This window comes from Podarcis muralis, chromosome 9 (genome assembly GCF_964188315.1).
Source record: "Podarcis muralis chromosome 9, rPodMur119.hap1.1, whole genome shotgun sequence".
NCBI lineage: Eukaryota > Metazoa > Chordata > Lepidosauria > Squamata > Lacertidae > Podarcis > Podarcis muralis.
In genome coordinates this window covers 5176961-5192868 of record NC_135663.1, presented here as the reverse complement: position 1 = coordinate 5192868, position 15908 = coordinate 5176961, and the positions used below count along the sequence as shown (strand labels likewise).

The 15908-nt window shown below is 46.4% G+C and overlaps 1 protein-coding gene across 2 annotated transcripts in view; it reads left to right on the top strand.

The window, feature by feature from the left end:
* The window catches only part of ATRN (attractin), a 154894-nt gene that overhangs the window by 128234 nt on the left and 10752 nt on the right, over nt 1-15908 (top strand). The window contains exon 27 of one of the 2 annotated variants that reach the window (XM_077933720.1): nt 13242-13349. In XM_077933720.1, coding sequence (XP_077789846.1) covers nt 13242-13349 — 108 coding nt within the window. Of the gene's footprint in view, nt 1-1018; nt 2225-13241; nt 13350-15908 lie in introns of those variants that run through there. The other variant, XM_077933721.1, reaches the window with a different exon arrangement.

Here is a 15908-nt window from a genome sequence, read left to right as displayed (position 1 = left end):
CTGGTTTTGAGGCTGGCGGTGGGGGAAAGCAGCGCTTCCCCCCACCGCCAGCCCCACAGGCTCGGGGGGCAGCAGGAAGGCGCGCGACTCCCCAACCTGGTTTTGAGGCTGGCAGTGGGGAAAAGCAGCGCTTCCCCCCACCGCCAGCCCCACAAGCTCGGTTGAAAAGCCCGCAGGAGCCGTACACTCTTTAAAGGGTGCGTGGCTCCTGAGGGCTTTTGCGGGAGATGGGGGAATTCCCCCACCTCCCGCAAAAGCCCGCAGGAGCCGCGCAGCCTTTAAAGAGCTCGCCGCTCTTGGGGGCTTTTCCCCAAGGAGGGAGAAGGGACTGACTGGCCGAGTCAGTCCCTTCTTCTCCTGTGGGCTTTTGCGGGAGATGGGGGAATTCCCCCACCTCCCGCAAAAGCAGGGAGAAGGTCTTGGAGAAGCGCACAGGCTGCCTGCAGCCTGTCCGCTGCTCCCAGAGCTGTGGGGGGAGGGGAATCACATTTCCCCCCTTGATTTCTCCCTCTGAAAACTAGGTGCGCCCTATGGTCAGGTGCGCCCTATGGAGCGAAAAATACAGTATGTACAACCACCTGGAGCTCCTTGGAGGGAAAGTGGAACAGTAGGTCCGCAGCTTACATGGGAGTTACATTCTGGGCATCGTGCCTGAAAGCCAAGATTGTGCATAGTCAAAACTCGTTGGGTTCAGTGGCGAGTGGGATTGCCCAAGTCATTTTTCCTGGACCCTGCCCCCTTTTTAATGTTTTTTGCCGTCCACGTAAAGCTGATTGCGCACAAGTTAAATGCACTTAAGCTGCAGGCTTGCTGTATACAAGTAATTAATAAATAAATAAATAAATATCAGTCAATCTTACAGAGAGACAGCAAAAACATTGCTCTTTGAGTCTTTGGGGCAGGGAGTGGATAGTGGTGTGCATGAGGAAGGCAGAGAGCTATGGAGCAGGATGGAAGCAAACCTTTGGTTGAGAAAGTCTGGCTCATGGTTTAATCAGGCCTCAATGTTCTTCTTAAGGGCAAAAATGTCTCTGTCGACTCGGATGCTGAGATGTTGGAAGCAGAAATGCTGACGAGCTGAGACAAGAGTGCTGCAGTCTGATGAAGATACGAGTTTGGTTATTCCATGTGGCTAGCAGCCCTGAGCAGCCTTCGTGAATTTCTCTGGACTCTGATAAGGCTCAAGAACGTGCCATTAATCACCCAAAACTGGTGGAGAATTGTTTCTGCAGGTGCCTCTCCGCTGGCCTGTCCTTTACCCAAAGCAAGACTGAATTAACAGTGAGAAGAAGGCAGAAAAATTGGGGTGCCAAGGGGGTGGGGATGGAAAAAGACTGCAGCTCCATGCTGGAGCTCACTTTTTCTTCTCGCTTGATTTCACTGCTTAGCTCCCGTTTTGCTATCATATATTTTTGCTTGTTCTAGGCCTCCTGGGGTCCAGTTTGCCCTTTGCTTTTCTCTTTGCGAGAAGAAGGGGTTTCATGCTTTGAGCTTGTCCCTCCCTCCACTTTTGAAGTGTTTTGTGGCAATTTTTTCTGTGAATCTGCCTTTTGGGGCACAAGCTTTGGTTCATGAACAATTCTAAACAGATTTGGCTTCTGTAGTTTTATACATAAATAATTCTTGTTTTATTTTTGCTTACTCCCCGGTGAGATTTGAACCACACTATTTTATTTTTTGATCTTTTTCTCCTCCATGCATTGGGTCCTGGATTAATCTCTCTACTCTTCCTAGAATCCGCAGAAACTTGTTCCTTTGAACCCCTACCTGGAAAGACAGATTTAGCATCTCCTCTTCTTCTGCTTAACTTTTAAGATTAATTTGCTATATAAGCAAAGCTTTTAACTGCTATTGACTAGTGGGTGATCTGGAAGGTAAATCAAAGCAGAGATTAAGTAAATAAAAATTACTTCTAAGTTTTGCTTGCCGTAATTGTTGACTGCAATAGAACAGAAATATTGGAAGTATCAGATAAAATGACAAAGTAAAGTTTTAAGAGTGAAATCTTTAGATTGAATAGCATTAAGCCACAAGGCAGAATATTCTGTTTTGTTACCCATGTAATCATTACATTCTATTTTTACCTGCATACACTGTTCCTTACAGTTGTGTATAATAAGCCTTTTTCCACTTTGATATTCTTTGTGGATTATCCTTGCATTTTTCATCATGCAAAATGGTTTTCTGCTTGGGTATTTTAAATAAATTTTCTATATTGATTTCAGCCTCTGATCACAACTCTCTTTCCCATGAGGTCCTCAATTTCAATATCTAGTTCTGTCTTTGGCTTTTGAAGGGAAAACGAGTCTTGCTTTTAACAAAACTGAACTTCAGTTTTGGTAATTTGGGTTCCTGGGCCAGGACTGTTGAGGTCCCCCTAGCCCACCAGTGAAAGATAACATTGTGGCTGATGAGATTGATTCAGGGGTCGCATCCAGACCAAGAAGCGCTTGCTTGGCCATCCTTGCCTAGAAGAACCACAAGCTTGGGCTTTTGACTTGCCCTATCAAGGAACAGTTTGTTCCTGGGAAAAATGGTCAGTAATGGGTGCACTGGAATTTATTCTCTTGGAGAGTTATAATAGCCTTTTTGTAATTACATTGAACATTTCTCAGCTTTTCAGCTGATGGGTGCCCCTTGTTATCGTATTCTTCCCTGCTTTTAATTTGCATTTACAGCAGACCTCGCTTACGTTTTTTAAAGCCTCAAACCTTCAGCTTATTCTGCATACTAAAGGTCATCCATTGTGTCTTCCTTGTTTGGGGGCCTGGTTCTGATAAAATATGTATTTAATCCATGGCTGATGAAGATACATTTGTCTTGTCTTTTCACATGACATCAATTCCCAGTAGCTTTGTCCTGTGTTTGTAATAATTTGAAGTGTGAAAATGCCTGTTGAGTTCTATCCCCCCCCCTAAACTCACACACACACAAACACACACACACACACACAGAGAGAGAGAGAGAGAGAGAGAGAGAGAGAGGCTTGCAAAGTTGGTTACAAACCTAATTAGCTAACATTAATGCAATCGCTGCCCCAGGGAACTGGAAACTTAATTTTCGGCTATGATGAAAATACTGCCAGATAATTATTTATTCGTTGTCTTACATGGTGGCTTGCAATTGTGGCTAAGTGTTACTGCCCAATTTATTTTCAAAAGAACATGCCTCTCCTCTCTCGTGATAGTTTAAGCATTTATGTTGCCTCGGTGAATAACTGTTCTGCTCCCTAGTGTTTATCTCCCAGGCAGTCTTGACGGGGCTTCATGAAACCCAGCAGGTGTGGTCCATGAACTAAGGGGGTACATGTCCATGTTTTCTGATGAAACAGAGTTTTTCAGGGTCGTAGAAGCAAAAAAGGATTTTGGCGAGCTTCAAAAGCACATCTCCCAAATTGGGGGAATGGGCAATGCACTGGCAAATGCAGTTCAGTGTAAGCTAGCGCAAAGTGTTGAACGTTGAGGCAGGATACACCCCCCCCCAAAAAAGAACCCCTCCTATGGATACTAATGCAACCTGACATGGCAGTAACTGACCAGTAAAGAGAACTTGGGTTCGTGGCGATTACAGCAATGAAAATGTTTTCCCACCTACGTTAAACCATAGCTTATTTTATGTGATTGGGCTGCATGCTGCTCAGAAGTGGCTGCTTCACATCTCCTGTTGAAAATCCTTTGCCACGAATGGGGCAAAACAACACAGAGAATGGCTTTGTGTTAGGTGTGAACCAGTGCCTGTGGTTGGTTTTCCCCAGAGGACCCATGATGAAGAGGCCAAGGCTTGATCTTGGCTTCCGGATAATGGCTTGTAAGGTAAAGGGACCCCTGACCATTAGGTCCAGTCGTGGCCGACTCTGGGGTTGCGGCGCTCATCTTGCTTTACTGGCCGAGGGAGCCGGCGTATAGCTTCCGGGTCATGTGGCCAGCATGACTAAGCCACTTCTGGTGAACCAGAGCAGCGCACGGAAACACCGTTTACCTTCCTGCCAGAGTGGTACCTATTTATCTACTTGCACTTTTAAAAGTTCTTTTGAACTGCTAGGTGGGCAGGAGCAGGGACCAAGCAACGGGAGCTCACCCCGCCGCAGGGATTCGAACCGCCGACCTTCTGATCGGCAAGTCCTAGGTTCTGTGGTTTAACTCACAGTGCCACCCACGTCCCTATCGTGGCTTGTAGTCAGATAGTCATTCTGCAGGCCATGCAGAGCTTGGTCTAAGCAGTATGGAATGCTGATGCGCCTCTTCTTCTAGTGGTCTTAGTGATGCAGATGGTAGTTGGACGGATGAGGGCTCCCCCCTGGTCTTGTTTGTTCAGGCAACAACTGATTTGTGTGGGGGTTATGTTCCTGACTCCTGCGTGCATTGGTTCAGTGTGCATAACCTCACATGGACCCATTCTACCCTTTCCCCAGCCCGTTCCTTCCCCCTTTCCACCCCCGATTAGTTTTTTTATTTGGGGGGGGGTATCAGTTACCACTGATAATGTATTTTATAATAGCTCCCCTTAAGGCTTCAACAAAGACAGAAGTTGGTTCAATCTGGGCATCAGAACGAACTACAGCTTTCACTAATCATAGTTTAGAACTGTAGTCCAACCATAGTTTAAGCCATGGTTTGAATGACTATACAGGCAAATCATGATTTATTGCACCGTGTGTGGTTTTAATATAACATCAGCTAAGCACTTTTTTCTCCAGAGATGCAGGAGTGGCCATAATTATGGTTTGTCAGTTTAGACATCACTTCAATCCATGGTTTGCAAACCCAGTTCATGTGTGGCTTCTGATTCTAGTTTGTTGGCTGGTCATGAACCACGGCTTATGATTTCAGACTTCAAAACAAACCAAAGTTAAATTTCTCTAACTATGGTTTGGTGCAATGTCTGAACAAAGCCATTACCTGTTTTCTTTATTCTAGTTTCCACACCCTAAAGTCCCAGATTTCATTACTCTCATTCTCATAGCTATAAAGAATACTAGTGAGGGTTTAAAATAAAAATTCAAAAATGTCTGCTCCCTCTTCCAACATTTCAATGGTTTTGATATCACCACCATCCTGTCTGTCTTAGATTACTGTTGCTTGTTACTGTCATACCTCATCAAAGGTTTCTATTGTCATGCACAAAAGAATTCCATAACAATCGTGTGTTGTGCCTGGAGGTTGAATGGAAGCTCCTGCATTTCGGTCTGAGGAGTAGCGTAGTATCTTTTCGAGGGAGAATAACATTAATGACTGAAAACTTCGCTTGTTTCAGAATTCCATTTTGGCAGGCCACCATTTCATGAATGTAAAGATAAAACATTAAAATTGATTTATCCTTGATTGCATAATATTTCATTCTTGTTATATTTCTTCAGTAAAGATGATGTATTGCTCAGTCGGGTTTTCTTAAACCAAGGTCCACTGGCAGCAATTGAGATCTGTGTGTGTGTGTGTGTGTGTGTGTGTTTTGGGTGGAGGAGTGTTGCTTCCTTTAAAAATAGATGTTCCTCTTGAAGTTAAGCAAGTCCCAAGGCTGATACGTGCCAAAGCTATTTCTTTTATTTTACAAAGTGATTCCAGAAGGGCTGGTGTTACGGATTGATGGTAGCATAGAATCACAGAATTGTCAAGAAGTACACAATAATGGGACAGATCTATAACTTACTTCTTGATAATGGTGTGTGTGTGTGTGTGTGTGTGTGTGTGTGTGTGTGTGTGTGTGTACCAGTTGTGTTCCTTTTGCATATCATTCTCATAGCTGGATGACCTTTTAATTTTGATTTCCTACAGCACGAGTGACCAACTTTCACCCTTCCCAGGTGTTGTTTAACTAAGGGTAGATCTACAATGATCTAAAAAAAAAAAAAGCTAAGAAGAAAAGTTATATAGCTCTCAATACAATTTCCCATTGAATCCTGTACAGCACCTGCTAGTGTCACATTTTTATAACACATTTATAACGTTATAACTCACCAGTATAGATTAGTCCTATGACTCTTGTGAGCCCCACCTCTGCGCTGACAGCAGAAGTGGGTAGAAGGAGGAGCAGGGTGTGCTGGTAGACCACTGGGTAATTCAAAGTAGATCGGAAGGGTTTCTGACTTCCAGTTGTGCAGTGACAAGCAAAATGCATTTCCCTCTAAATTGGATTGCTGTTAAAGAACACCTTGGGGGTGTGGGGAGACCAGGAATTGATTTGTGTGCGAAAGAACTTGTGAAAATGGTTCTGATGCTGATCACAAACTCTGAGCTGGAAAACGCTGTTATTTATTAACCTACTCAGGAGTAACTCTAGATTAATGGGTCATTTCAGTAAGACCTACAGAGAACACATAAGTTATGCAGTCTTTCCCTAGAGACCTTTAAATGCCTGAATATTGGTTTCAAAACACGATTAGATCTCGCTCTTGGAAAGCTCAGCGTGGCTTTCATGAGGCTGTCTCTGGTCTCCCATCGATGGCTGGATAAGGTCCACACTTGTTTTACTTCATCTGTGCTGCAGTACAGGGGACTCTTGCACCTAGCATTTTACTGCTGTGAGATTCCTTTGCCCCACTGTTATTATCCTTGAATCTTGTTCTTGTGCTCCATTGAGGTGAACAATCAGTGTCTGGGCTTGTGAATGGTTCATCATTGTCCATTCTGATCAAGGGCCTCCAGCATGAATTGAGCAATTTTTTTTTTAAAAAAAAACACAACACATTTGCCAAACATGTATTGTCTCATGATTTGAAGGCTTCGAGAGCTATTTCAAGTGCAAGATTCATGTAGCTGTACCCACATAACCTCCTGGGTGGGCTCAGTGATTGTGTGAATATTCAACTCCTTGCCGAGTTAATGAGTTCTGCTTGATTCTTATTTTGGGCATATTTATCAGGACAGCTTGCTCTGGTTTTATTTTACAGCCATTAGACAAAGCGTTTTATGGTAGCTGAAGGGCACAATTACTGCAGCAGCAACCCTGCAATCTGTTTCGCGCTTTCTTCACTTTGCAATCTGCCGAGCATCGTTTTAAGTAGTAGTCTGGAACAGGAGGTCTGGCACATGAGTTTGGGTTCACTTGAGTGGCACTTGTATGGCAGGTTGTCAGTAGAGTATAGGTCAAAAATCCCTGTGGGCAAACTGCCTCCCTTTATACTATGTAAAGCTCTATTGGCATGATCGTTGCATTGTTCAAGGCAGTCTCCAGAATAGATCCCAGGTCTCACACCTGGATGTTGTTCGCTAACTCTGGGCCAGGGCCGGACTGGTGGTTCCCAAACTGTGGTCCCTGAGCTTAATTCAGGTGGTTTGGGGCATGTCTGCGAAGAACACTTTGACTTCTGTACAGTCCTGTTAAGTTCAGATGGTAATACAATAACATACAATATAAGAATTAAAAGAAGCAAAAAGATACAGTCGTACCTTGGTTGTCGAATGCCCTGGAACTTGTACATTTTGGCTCCCAGACAATAAAAAACCGAGAGTGAGTGTTCCTGTTTTCGAACAATTTTCGGGAGCTGAAGGTCCGGTGTGGTTTCCGCAGCTTCCGATTGGCTGCAGGGCGCTCCTGTGGCCAATCGGAAGCCACGTCTTGGTTTTCGAACAGTTCTGGAAGTCGAATGGACTCCTGAAACACATTCTGTTCGAGAACCAAGGTATGACTGTACTGTCAAAATAATTCAGCATCCAGGATTCACAATTGCTACAGACAGGCGGCGGCGGGGAATATTAAGTGGTCCTCCAAGACCCTCAGCAATTTCCAAGTGGTCCATGGGGAAAAAAATGGGGAACCACTGGTACACTCTGGATTCTGCTTCTGGGAAGGATTTCAGGCTAGGAAAGACCTCTGCCTGAAATCTTGGAGCTTTCCAGTTGCTGTTCTGGGCTAGTTCCTAGTCTTGTAAGCTTGACTTTGATACGCTCCCCCTGTTCTTATAAAATGCTAAGTGTAGCAAGGGGCTTAAAGAGAGGTGTTCTCAGAGACTGTTCTCCACCTCTAAAACTCCCTTCATCCTCCAAGCCTTTTCTGGAAGCAAAGTACAGTGGAACCTCGGTTCTCGAACATCTCCGTTACTTTTGGAAAACCCAGAAGTAATTGCTTCCGTTTTCGAACGCGCCTAGGATCTTGAATGGCTTTCCGAGGCGCATTTCTCCATGTTTTCAATGGATTTTGCCAACTGTCCTTTGATCCTCAGGTTTCGAACATTTCGGGTTTTTTTGAAAATAATATTTATTACTTTTCCAACAATTTAAACACTACAAAAAAAAGGAACAATACAATACAATACAAAAACACTACATAACACTAACACATTAAACTAACAAAACAAAACAAAAACAGTTTAAAACACATCAAACAATTTCAATATCTTATCTTTCATTCACTTATTTCAACGACCTCCTCACACCTCCCTTTTCGTATTCCACTTCTGTTAATTGTTTCAGCAATTCCTTTCCATCTTCCTCTGTTTTCTATCCTATAATTATCTTACCACATTCTAACCTTATTTTTTCCTTTAATATTCTATTAATCTATTTATACTTAATTCCTTATAACATTTCTACTAAAGCCATGTAACTTCATTCCAACATTCTTCTAACATTCAGGTTTCGAACATTTCGGAAGTCGAACGGTCTTCCAGAACGGATTACGTTTGAAAACTGAGGTTCCACTGTATATATAATGGCTGCCTTTCAGTGTATTTTTAGGATGCTTTTCATTTCAGTAGTTTTACATAGTTCATCCGCACCATGGGCCCAAGTAATGAAGGGAGATTTCAAAACGATGCTTAAAATAGTGGGAAGAGCTCTGTGGCCTTTTGCAGCTGGGCGTTTCCAGCTGAGAGCCTGACCTCTTTTCAATACAGCTAGCTAATTCGGCATGGTTACCCAACAGCAGAAGCTCTGCCCAGGCTTCGCTAGTACCTCTTGAGTCTGACCTCACTGAACTAGCAGTAGGGGAAGTACTGAACCACCCCTACCAGTCTTGTTTCACCCAGGGCAATTGCCCGTGATGGCAGGCTCTCTCACAATTCAACATGAAAAAAACTACATTGTTGGCATCTGTCTGTCTCAAGAGACAATGGAGTGCTCCTCCGGAGATGAAGTCAAACCACTGCATTAGCAGCACTGAAGTGTCCTCCATGGGGCACAGGCCTGGGCAGTGTGGATGGAGGTCCTGAGCTGCCCAGGCGGCAAGACCCCACTCTGGCCTCACTGATGTGGTTTGAAGGAAAACAGAGCAATACGCTTGGCACCAGCTTGGCTGCAGGAGTTGCGTACAACTGCCTTAGGGACTCCAGATTTGTGTAGGGTCTACTCCTTAGCCTTCTCTTCTCCCAAAGATAACCTGCAAGGCAGTGGAAGTTTAGGATTAGAGTTTTCCTTTCTCCTAGATGGGTTGACAAGACCCATCTGCTCTTCCCTTCGCCCTCTGCAGCGTGTTGTGCAGAAACCACTTTCTTGACCATTGGACCCATTCCCAGGGTGTGGCTGCTGTCACAGCTTCTAGGAGCTACAGGTGAGAGCTGAGTGCAGGGTAGGGATTCAGGGTGGACAAACTACCCCAAAAGGGGCATGACATATCCCCCACCAGAGGAACTACCGTCCCCTAACACACACACACCCACTACAAAAGTAGTCCTAAACAGTAAATAAAACATCATAACAACCAAACTGAACAATTTCCACACAACTCACAATAAAGACACAAAAACAACAATAGCGGCAACCCCTACCCCCAGACAAAACCCGCAAACACCCCAGCAACTGGTGGGAAGTGAGAAAAATAGACGCCCCTAAGCAATACAGACTGCAGATCAATCCACTCAGCATAATTTCTATATCCTTTGCTCTTTAGGTTCAGTTCTTTTCTGGACCTTGGAGGAGTTGGTAGACCCTTGAGTTATTTACAGCTGCTGTTAATCTCAAGCAGACATATACCGTATTTTTTGCACCACAACACTCAGTTTTTTCCTCCTAGAAAGTAAGGGGAAATGTCTGTGCGTGTTATGGAGCGAATGCCTACGGATGGCGGGGGGATCTGCTGTAGTCGTGAGCAGAGGATCCATGGTTCCCCTTACTTCCCTCCTCCGTGGCTTGCTTTGAAACAGCAAAGCGGGAGAAGAGCCGCTGAGTGGGGGGGAGGAGAGGGACAGAGAGCCTGCTTGCTTTAAAGGAGCAAAGCGGGAGAGGAGAGGAGCCTTCTCCTCTTATACCCCTCTTCTGCATTATTAACAGCATCCTTCTCCACCCACCCCATGCGTGTTCCTTGTCCCTTGAGTGCTTTTCCTTCCCTCCCCACTTAAAACGTGATTACAAAGCACGGATCCACATGGATCCTCAGGATTTTTGCACTGGGTCACCCCAAATTCGCCATCAGATCACATAGCATGACCATGGCTACATCTTGCACCAAAAAAAATCACACACCCACTGTTGCCTGGGGGCGCAGTGGTGCAAAAACGTGGTTACAAAGCATGGCTCCACATGGATCCTCAGGATTTTTGCATTGGGCTACCCCAAACTCACCGTCAGATCACATGTCTGTGGCCACAGCATGAACCACAAAAATCATACATCCACTGTTTCGTTTAGAATATTATTTTTTCTTGTTTTCCTCCTCTAAAAACTATGTGTGTGTTATGGTCGGGTGCGTGTTATAGAGCAAAAAATACGGTAGTCCTCCGTACTGTGGCACACATGAATCTGATGGATTTGGGAGACTTGCTGACCTTACATGGTTGATGCTGTGGGTTTCGCTCTGTTCTGCTGTTGTTTCATTATAATTTGTCGGTGTGGAGTATCAGCCCTGCAGCTGGCAGGGGAAGCGGAGATTCGTTAACCTCCAACTCAGTCACAGGGTAAGACATTCGTGCAACTTAACATTTAAATTTTGTGGCCTGCTTTTTTAATTATTTCTAAAGCACCCCCCAAATTCACAAAATGCAACCGTTTAATTATAAAACTGTCAGGGGTTCAGGAGCAGAGGGACAGGATAGGGAGGAATTAGAGACCGAGGGAGAGGAATCCGAGGGAGAGGTCAGCGATGATAGCCATCCGAGGTCTCTAAGTCTCTCCAGCGAATCAGAGGATTCACAGAAAGGGGCTCCCGTGGTCAGAGCTAGGGGGTTGCCAGAGGGAACACCCCAGGAAGGAGGGGCCAGAGGGGACTCAGAGAGCAGCAGCTGGAAATCGGGACCAGCTTCCCCACCGGAGAGCAGTAAGGGGGAGGAGTCCCAAACATCGGCAGCAGGCAGCTTTCCGTCAGCGGAAGGACATGAGTCAGGGTTAGCCACGCCTGCATCAGAGAGCGAGGAAACGGTCAAAAGGAAGGTCGGGGGCAGCGCGCGCGCGCCAAGTTCAAATGTACAAGAGGGAGGCGCAATGAGCAGCCCGGAGAGGGAGCCGGGTCCCAAAGCACGCCGAAGAGAGGGGGAGGAGTCCGAAGGGTCCGCTTCCGAGGCGTCCAGGAAGGAAGGCACCCAGGGGGGTAGTAGGACCCAGAGGAGGAAGGAGAAACGTAGGAGGTGGAGTAAGGCTAGAGTCTTAAACTGGTGTACAGGGGGCGGAGACTCAGACGAGGCTTCGCTGGTCTAGGGTCTAGACGTAGAGACGCACGCTAGGGTTTGAAAATGGGAACTAAACTTCAATAAAGACTTTGTACAGTTCTGCTGGCTAGCGTTGGTCTTCTGTGAGCTGGGACCTGGAGGCCGTCTCTGACAAAAACCGTGCAATTAAAATTAAAACCACAAAACTCATGGAGCCGGGTGGAGAATATAGGTGGAAGCGGGCCAGAGAAGTAGAGAACAGGTTGGGAAACAATTTGAAAATGCTGAACTGAGCAAAAACAAAGCAGGAACCGGCCATGTGATGGGGGAAGACGCATGGCTATCTGGCTCTGCAGATTTCCTTACGCCAGCTAGTTTCTTACATGCTCATAATAGGGGTTTTTTTGGAGGTTGTGTGTGATGGATCAGTGAAGTTGCTGTGGAAACAAGCATGCAATGAACACCTTCTCCACCGTCATCCCAAAACAGAAGAGTTATGAGACCTACCTTACCTTGGGCAAATTTGTGATGCTTTAGTACATACATTTGCTCATTTAGTTCTTCAGGGTATATTGTTACTTGTGAGTTGCCTAGAGAGAACTTCTTTCTATACAATCAAGGGATTCCAGGTTGACTCAGCCCTCATCTCCTTTCTGAGTTGTAGGTCACCTAACCAGGCCTGTTTTCTCTCAATGAAACATTGAGGTTTTTTCTTTGTGAAAGGACCACTTTGTTTCCTGTGCACACGATTGTGAGTCTCAATATGGCAGGAAGGTGTGTGGTGAGAGCCCGGGTCGCAGCAGAGGTTTGCAACCCTTGCTGAACTATCCATCGCCTCCAACTCAGCCCTCGCATCTAGTATATATTTTGGAAAGGAACAGGTTTTCATCTGCTTGGATGTACAGTGGTACCTCGGGTTACATATGCTTCAGGTTACACACACTTCAGGTTACAGACTCTGCTAACCCAGAAATAGTACCTTGGGTTAGGAACTTTCCTTCAGGATGAGAACAGAAATTGTGCTCTGGCGGCGCAGAGGCAGCAGGAGGCCCCATGAGCTAAAGTGGTGCTTCAGGTTAAGAACAGTTTCAGGTTAAGAACGGACCTCCAGAACGAATTAAGTACTTAACCCGAGGTACCACTGTAATCAGATGCCATTTTGAATCAAGATGGCAGAAGAACGGACCTTCCAAAACTTCCCTTATTGTAACCCCTGGTTTCAAAACTGAACTGATACTTTGGTTTCTTAGGATTTCTGGGCAGTGCCAGGTATGTGGCTGTTAGCGTCCAGACAAATCTCCACATGAAGGCAACAAAGGGATGCTTATCTCACTGTGCCTTGTGCACCGGTCCTAACAGGCGATGCCTCTTGAGCAGCCTGTCCAGCTCAGGCTGTAAATCTATAACACAAATGGACCATGCTGTGAACTTGTTTTGAATTCACTACAACTCCCATGAGTCCGCCTGCCCTAACTCAGGACCAGAGTTGTGGTGGCAGCAGGTCTGATCCTACACCCCATGTTTTGCCACATCCTGTTAAAATATATATATATATATAGCAGTATTGCTTAAACTTTCTTTAACTGCTAGTCTTGAATTATTCTCTTTCTGGGCACAGAGTGCCAGCCGCCGCTCTTGTTTCCTTGCAACTGTGTGAAAATCCCATGAACGCCCGTGACCCTTGAATATGTCGGGCTGCCGTATTAACATCTCTCCATTTATTCAACAGCAACTGCTCCGAGAGATGCAGCAGATGGCCAGTCGCCCTTTTGCGTCCATCAACGTTGCCTTGGAAACGGACGAGGAGCCACCCGACCTCATTGGAGGCAGCGTAAAGGTGAGGGACCACCCTGTAGGAGCACTGTTCCCGTTGTTAATATTCACAGATGCTGTGCTGCTTGACCGGCTTTTGCAAGAGGGAGGCGGAGGAGAGGAGAGGAAGGCAATATTAGAAGTCTAGCCACAAAGAAGCCGTAAACATTCGAAACCCAGCAGGCCTTGTTTTTGATCTAATTTTCTTTCTCCAGGCTGCTCGTTTGCATCTTTCAGGTTACGTTGGTTTAAATAAAAGTTGCAGCTCTTTTTAAAAAGATTTTTTATGCCTTGTAATCAAGAAGGATACAGTTTAATATGCCAGAACAGTTGGTTGGAAATAGCTGTAGGTGCTGCTGAAAAAGCCTTCTTTGCACGGTCTTTCAAAGGACGGGGGGAGGCTAATTGGCTAAGTATTAAGAAAGTCGGGTACAACTGGTTACAACGGGGGGGGGGGGGTCCTACACTCGGCAGCAGGTGATCTGGAAAGCCAGCCTGGCAACAGGTGCAGTGGGCAGAGGGAGTGCCACTGCCAGACAAACTGCTTCTAGCCCCAGCATGCTGTCCTGTGGCTGAGAGTTGGGGGCATAACTTGGATAACTGCCCAGAAACAAAGGAATCTGTTGCATGTTACAACATTGCTGCCTCTGCAACAGGAGGGAGGAGGAAATGTGTGTACAGTGGACACTTGGGTTCTGAACGTGATCCATGCAGGAAGAATACAAAGTAAAAGTAAAAGAGAGAGAAAAGGTGGTATAATTAAGAGTGAAATGAAATGAATGTGAGTGGGACTGACACCGAGATCACCTGTATGCACTTAGTATAACTCACCTGGTAGAGCATAAGACTCTTAATCTCAGGGTCATGGGTTTGAGTCCCACGTCGGGCAAAAGATTCCTGCATTGCAGAGGGTTGGACTAGATGACCCGAGTGGTCCCTTCCGACTCAACAATTCTATGATTTGGAACATAATTCTGCTCATGCACATCCTCTTCATGGATGGGTTCACAGTGCTGCAACCAGTCCAAGCTGCTGGGGGGCCACTCCCTACCTCATTGGAAAGGCAGAGGGATAGGTGGAGAAAGTGGAAATACCACCTTAGGAATGAGTGGTGGTGAGATGGCTCTTCCAATTGACACCCCCCTCTCCAACAGACACCCCCCCCCCCCGCTTTGAGGGAAGCATAGCCTGTCAGGAGTTTGGCCTACACTCAAGTAGGACTCTGGCAGAGACACATAGCCGATTGGCATGTTCTCCCCCTCCTGGTCGATCGTTTGGGAGCTTCAAAAGCTTTCTTCTGCCCGAACATCACAGCAACTGATACCAACCAACACCGGCACACTTAGGGATCCGCAGGGTTTGTGCGCCATGCGTGTGACAGACCTCAGCAACTCAGCATTTTGGCTAATCTACTTTATTTACATATAAATACACATGGAGCACTGCAACATGGCTCCCTTTCTCTCTCGCATCAGACAGCGAAGAGAAAAAGAACAAAGGACAATAGTCCCACTTCACGGAACACAGTAACACAAACATCATGTCTCCGTCACTTCCCACTCTGTGGAGTCAAAACATACACCGTCATGTGAAAGACAACAATCCCATGACTGCAACCATGGAGCAGGAATTCTAACATAGCCTTGTTCCCAGTTCCAGTGTCTCTGCTGTGGGATAGTATCCACTGCCCTCTGGGTTGTGAACCAGTGACTTCCCTGCCTGATTTGTAGGGGGGCATCGTAGCAGAGGCAAGGAGAGTGGACTTTCTGAGGTGCAGCCAGTTAAGCGTGGGGAAGGGCTTTGGCTCAGTTGGTAGAGCGAATGCTCTGCCTTCTAGGGCTGGGCGATGCCAGCTTTTTAACATCCTGATGCATCACCAGCTAAACATCGTGATATAGTGACACATTGCAATGTTGAAAGGGAAGGAGCATCATTTGGCTTTGGCCCTGCGTGGCACCGGGGTGAAGCCAAATTGCCTCTGTTGGCTCTCCCCAGAACCAGCACCCAGCACAGAGGGAGGGAAATTGGCCCTGGTCCCCTGTGAGGCACTATGGTGAAGCCAAACCGCTGCTGCAGTGCCCGGCGCAGGGAGGAAGGAGGCAGCTGGAGAAGGTAAGGCAAGATGCCGGGTGTCAGGCAAGCCTCACCCACAATGTACTGCCAGGTGAAGGCGCCATTGTGCTCTGGCCCTTAAACCAGGCCTGGACCACATATCACTGCAAGCACCCCATGTTCAGTCCCTGGCAGCTCCTGGTAGGGCTGGGAATATTCTCTGGCAGTGGCTCACCAGATTCTCCGGCAGCTAGTTGGGCCAGGGATCTCCTTCCGCAGCCGTCCTCCACCCTCCCTCTTTGCTTCCTCTCGCCCCTCCTGCTTCTGCCGCCTTGCTCCTCCAGCTCCTCCTGGGAGACGATTTGACAAGCTGCCACTTTTTCGTCTGCGCCCTTTTCTCCCCCAGCTGGGGAGCCGTGAGAACTTGGCATATGTTCGCCATCAATATGGGAACAGACAGCCCTTGTTCTGAATGCGGAGCAGGGTTAGGGAGTTCATGGATGTACAAGCTATCGAAACCCTCTTAACTTTT